We start from the raw sequence: 6000 nt of genomic DNA on the forward strand, positions 1-6000 counted from the left end.
AGATTGCTGCCTTTAAAAACGAGCAGGGACTCATTTTAAATCCCATACTGAGGTTCAAAGTCCAATTTAGTGTTTTCCCAATGAAACACTCTTGAAACTTGCAGTTGCTTGACATTTCTTTAAGTAGTTTAATAAAAATGAGTACTGAATGCTGATTCACCATTACAAGCAAAGACAGAATATTTTATCTGAATCTTCACATCTTTACCTCTTAAACTCCAGAATCCATTGAAGCATTATATAACAGAAGCTACTAAAAAGAAGGCTACATGACTGAATGTGACCACTGGCGCTCTCTGTGTCCATGACTTAAATTTACCTGCGCCTCAAGGTGAACTGCAGAAAGTGAGGTAGCATTTGGGGAAAGCACTCAAAACTAAAAGCAGCATCCTGGATCTCCAGGGTACATAAAAACCTGCAGTTTATGAATATGCAATATATATTTTGCTTTTATCTTGACAAAAATGCTGATTAAAAACTATAATGCAAATTTTCACAGCTACAGAACTGGGTAAAAATAACTATTTTCCCCTCATTTGTTTATATTTTGTCCCCAATAAGTCAAGATTTCTTATTATTATTATTATTATTTTTGAATGGTTTGTATTGGCTTTCTAAATATCCAGAACTTGGCTACTTTCAGATAAATCTTATCCCCACCACTCGGACCTTCAACACTAGACTTAAAAACTTAAGCCTCTGGATTATCTTGAACTTCTTCTTCTGCTAATGGCTGCTGGAGGACATAATGTTCCTGCACTTTTCTCCCATTTTCTTACCATTCTTACCTTTTTGTACTCTCTTTGCTTTTCTTTCACATTAAAAGTCCTGCCAGCCCAAGGCCTTTTGAGTTACTTTGAGTTGCTCTTCTCTGTACAGAACCAATGGGAATGCTCTTACTGCCATCAATGATCAGTTCTCTTTGGGGTTTTCATTTGCATTTCATTATCTGTCTCCTTTCTGTCTTCTTAACCCAACTTGTCACAGTAGATAGTGATCATATTGAGCCTGGATGTATCGAAACCACCAAACTGGATGGTTTTGATCCAGGTTGGATCATGAAGCATGGGGTGGTATACGTTCTGAACTGGAGCCATGTAAAATAAAGTGATCTGAATTTAAATGGGAAAAAGTTATGAAAGTATAGGTGACGTTCTTTTCTTGTATTTCAACATCTGTTCTTCTTAGATTAAGGCAGCAGAGCATTGATTGACTGAGATATTTGTGTTTCAGCCTTTTAAAATCTCCCTTCCTCTTGTTTTTCTCTCCATCATTTGCTTGTTTTAAGTATTTAACACATGCAATTGAATGTTGCTGCACTGGTTGCTATTCTATTGTTCAGCGCTTTATTTTTATTGTTAATTTAATAAATATCATAAATGTTGTCATGTCTGTGGAGCCAGTTTGTGGCAGTGTAAAATATGTTTTAGTGTTGTGTCTAAACACAATAAACAACTTTAATTTAGTTAATTTGGTAGATGCCACAAGGACATACTAGGTTCTGATTTATTTAGTTAAAGCTATTACACATAGATTAGTTTGATAAATATAAATTTTGTACCAATATGGTGGTTCCCAAAGAAGAGAGTCATTACTGGCAAACAACTGGAAGATGGTTATCTCTTATCTACTGTGTCGGCTACAGTGTGATGTGACAAAATAGGGACACCTCATTAAATATTCAGTTCTTGATTACGAAATGTCTGGAAAGCTGATACGCTTCTTGAAGCCATCTGACAGTGTCTGACATCAGAAGAAAGAAAGTTCACCATTCTGCTCACTTTCAGTTGTGATATTTTTGAGCACAGCGTCTCTATGGGGTTGAGATCTGGGATTTGACTCATACAGGCTCTTACATTTATACATTTTTAGCTTGTCTTTGGTGGATTTACTGGTTTGTTTTGGGCCACTGTCGTGTTGCAGGGTCCAGTTTCAGACCCATGACTTCAGATTTTTCTCAAACATCCTTTAATATGTGGTAGAAATCACGATGAATCAGATGATGCAGCAGCAAAGCATCCACAAACTATGACACTTCCACCTTCATGCTTCACCGTTCGCATGACGGCCTTTTCCTGTAATGCTGTACATATAAGCCTGTCTCAATAAATCAACTAATCACATGATAAATTAAAACGAGCTTGATCATTTCTATATCCATGATTGTTTTTCTAATTTTTCTATCTTGTTCAACCAAAGACTGAATAACAAAAGTTTTAAATCTGGTGCTTTGGTCTCCACAAGTCCTTTTCTTTGAGGACAATTGTTTACAAAGACTTCAGTAACCATTTTAGTTGTTGTTTCGGTTGTTTTGTTTATTTATTTTGGATATTTAAAATGTCTTCCAGGTGCAGTGTTAAATGTTCATTAGAAATTAAAGTTTATTGATCTTTGAGAGAGTGGACTTATGTTATATTACTAGAAAATGGTCTCAAAACAACAATATTACCATTTATCACAATAATTTCTGGGACATTTTGCTTTCATGACAGGCCAAGATGCATATGGTTTAATTAATAATTCAGCATAAAACTAATCTATCTATTCCAGAATTATCTCTAGCAAACTTCTGTTCTGTCTGTCCTTAATGGGAGCAAAGATCTTTTCTTTGCATATCACCAATGGAAGTTTTTAAAGATTTTTTTTACTTTTTATTGGACAGCCCTCTACTTTCATATCAAAAAACAGAAGGATCCTTATGTGTAACTTTAAAAGTAATTTAAATGTAAAGCTGTCCTAATTCACTTTTTACATGTTTTGGTTTTTTTTTACATTTTTTAGAAGTTTTCAACAATTCAGTTTCATTTATGTTTCTTGAATCAGTCAATATTGTTAAAATTGACATTAAAAATCCATATTTCCAAATATTTTAGAAAACCACACGCACAGGTTTACCTCTGTTATCTCTATGGCTTGATCTTATGAAAAACAAACTTTTGTAAATTAATTGGCAATAATCTCTTTCTAGCTTTAAGCACAAGTAATATCATTTTTAAATTAACCAAGTCCCTCATGGTAATCTTAATTTATTGGACTGGCACTTAATGTAATCGACTCTGAAGAAATATAATGTCAAAGCAACCAAAGTCCAAGAAAAACTTTAAAATCCCCATTAAAACACTAAAAGCCTGTTAGGATAGAAGCAAAGTTTAAAGAAATGATGGGATGGTTTAAAACTTTTGCACAGTAATGCACCTCACTCTTAGGTGCAGCGGCAATGAACTTCACTCCGTAACAACGCAAAGCGCAAAAAAAAAAAAAAAAGACGGCATGAAATCATTATTAAGACATGAAGCGAATGAAAAGCCTACCTGGTTGGTGTCAGCAGCATTTCAGCTGGAGCAGGACGGCCTGACTGCTCGGTACAAGAAGGTTCCGTCAGCTCCTCTCTGCGTGCTGCAGTGCGTCCGTCCGGTCAGCTGGATGCTGTGCGCAGGTAGATACAAGCTGGAGCTGCAGCCGTGCACCGACAGGCTCGGAGGCTCGGGGAGAAAGGAGGGAGATGGAGAAAGTGCCGCCACAAATGAAACCGTGAACTGCCCACTCCCTCCCCATCCAGCAGCCGGGATGGAGGTGACGCAGGACGGCCGGGAGGGGGTGTGGGCGCTGGGAGGAAGGGCATCCGCAGAAACTGACGCAGAAGAGTGAGATGTTCAGGAAGTTATCCAAGGATGTATGTCACATTAGAGAAAGGATGAACCAGAACCATGACAAGTCGAGTCAGCATCGACTGCTGCGGCAGGTAAACTGAGAGTGCAGTCACCTAGAGGAGTCTGTTCAGAGATAAAACACAAACAATATGACAACAAAAACTATTCAATAAAAAGCATAAACAGTTTAAAAAATATTTCAGATTTGTTGAAATCTATGTGGCTACTTTCATAAATCCCAGTAAACAAAAGGAACTAAGACACTTTTCTCCACCAGAGGTAGAGTATCCAAATATCAAGTAAGAGTAGAACTACTACTACATATTTTTACTCAAACTTAAAAAGTCTAAAAAATTAGTCAAGTAAGAGTAAAAAAGTATTTGGTAAATAGGCTACTCAAGTGCAGAGTAACAGATCAAAACATCAATAATTTAAGATTTAAAAATGACATTAAAAATTATCCCAAGTATAAAGTTATGAGAACATTTTGGGTACATCAAAGACCTAAATAAAAACAATTCATACATAATTACAAAATCACGCAGAAATATGATGGCGTCCTGTAGATAGAGAATAAAGGAGGGTTACATTTTTCTCAAAAGAGCTCTGAGATTTTAAGAATAACCTCAGAAATTTTCCATCTAATCCTATGCTTTGTGCTCTGAGTGACATCATGCTTTATTATTTATTTTACATTATAATTAGAATTCCTAATTTCACAGTGTTAGTTTATTTTTTACGTGTTCGACCAAGGTGTTGTTTTTGTCAGCTTCAGCTGCTTTGTTGGCTGTTATACTCCCAGTTGGACTGACTGAACAAATTAAGGTGTTGCTTTTATATGTTTGACCAAGCTTGTAAAGCTTTTGGTGTGTTTAAGTGTGCTGTACTAGTGCAATGATATTAAATAAATTTGTAATCCAGCATATGTCTGTGTTTATAAAAAAAATAAAAGCTTTAAATCGATTCAGCGCTGATATTGGCATCAGCCGATACTAAACCTCAGGTATCGGAAATGAAAAAAGTGGATCTGTTCATCCCTATTACTTTCACTTTGCACTCTGATCTGATGAACAGCACAAAATAAATTAATATCAAAAGCCCAAAGAGCATTTCCAAATGTCTTTTGAATATCTGAGTCTCTTTAAAAGTTGTTTTAAATCTCATTAGAGCAGAGATGACGGATCCTTTTTGCCTACCAGATTGGACAAATGGAAAGCCAAGGGTTATAAAGTCGCGAGAGGACATTCTTTATGACATATGAAATGAGACAAGCATGATGGCAAGTGAAATTGAAAGAAAGGTCAAAGAGGTGAGCAGTGTCCGATTTAATGTATATAACTGTCTGTCATAGCTTATGTGGTACTGAAGGAAGGTTTATGGATATTATTGTGTGCTTCGCAAAAGTGTTAATTCTCCTTCTGGTTGTCCACATTTTGTCACGCTACCACCCCGATCTTCAGTATATCTTGTTGGGATTTTATGTTGATAAACCAACACAACGTAGTGAATCATTGACTAAGATGATCTAAAGTGACAGAAGGTTTTATAATTTCTTTTACAGAAGAAAATCTGAAAAGCGTGACATCTGTTTGTAAACCGCGGTTCATTTTAACAACGTTACAGATGTGGAGTTCATCAAAATGTGTTTATTTATTCTTCAAATTCATTTCTGTTTGGTCAAAAAGATATTTCTCCTGATATTAAGGAACGATGCGCTGCTCTTAACGGTTGGTGGTTACCGTAGCAACCAGTAACTGGCAGCTCCTCCCCTCTTTTCTGTGACTGTGGTATGTTTTAGGATCAGCTCTATGTTTTCTTTACAAGTATTATATTTTAACATACATTTTAGACAAATTCATTCATATACATGGTTTTGTATGTAATTTTGCCATGTTTCATGTACATATAGTGTGCTTTAGCTTTGTTTAATTTTATCTATTAACTGCTGTCAGCTGTTCATCCACCTCTGTAGCTTGTTTAGGGTTATTTATTATATTTTATTTAAGGTATAGGGGCAGAAGCTGCTGGACGGATGTTAACCACCACCTAGATTTTCTTTCTTGATTGAATAAATGGAGTGAACCTGAGTGTGTTTGTTAGAAAACATTAGAGAAGACAGCAGAGATATCTCTGACTAAAATCAATTAGTTTATTCACTTGATTTAGCAAATTTCAGTATTAATTCAGAAACATTCTCTTACTAGTTACCAATAAGTGAAAAGGAAGCAGAAAGAAGAAAAAATATCGTATAAACCTGTCCCTTTCTTAATTACGTTTTCATGGCCGTACGCAATAAATTACCAATACGAGTTGTAAACAATATATTATTCTCCTTATTACTAAATATTAA

At 35.6% G+C, this 6000-nt stretch overlaps 1 protein-coding gene across 1 annotated transcript in view; it reads right to left on the bottom strand.

Moving 5' to 3' along the window:
* The window catches only part of LOC116731583 (brevican core protein-like), a 31355-nt gene extending 27853 nt beyond the window's left edge, over positions 1–3502 (bottom strand). The window contains exon 1 of the mRNA XM_032581412.1: positions 3312–3502. Within this exon, the coding sequence (XP_032437303.1) occupies positions 3312–3331 (20 nt within the window). The 5' untranslated portion in view covers positions 3332–3502. The remainder of the gene's footprint in view (positions 1–3311) is intronic.
* Between the last annotated feature and the right edge of the window lie 2498 nt (positions 3503–6000).

This window comes from Xiphophorus hellerii, chromosome 13 (assembly GCF_003331165.1).
Source record: "Xiphophorus hellerii strain 12219 chromosome 13, Xiphophorus_hellerii-4.1, whole genome shotgun sequence".
NCBI classification, from domain to species: domain Eukaryota; kingdom Metazoa; phylum Chordata; class Actinopteri; order Cyprinodontiformes; family Poeciliidae; genus Xiphophorus; species Xiphophorus hellerii.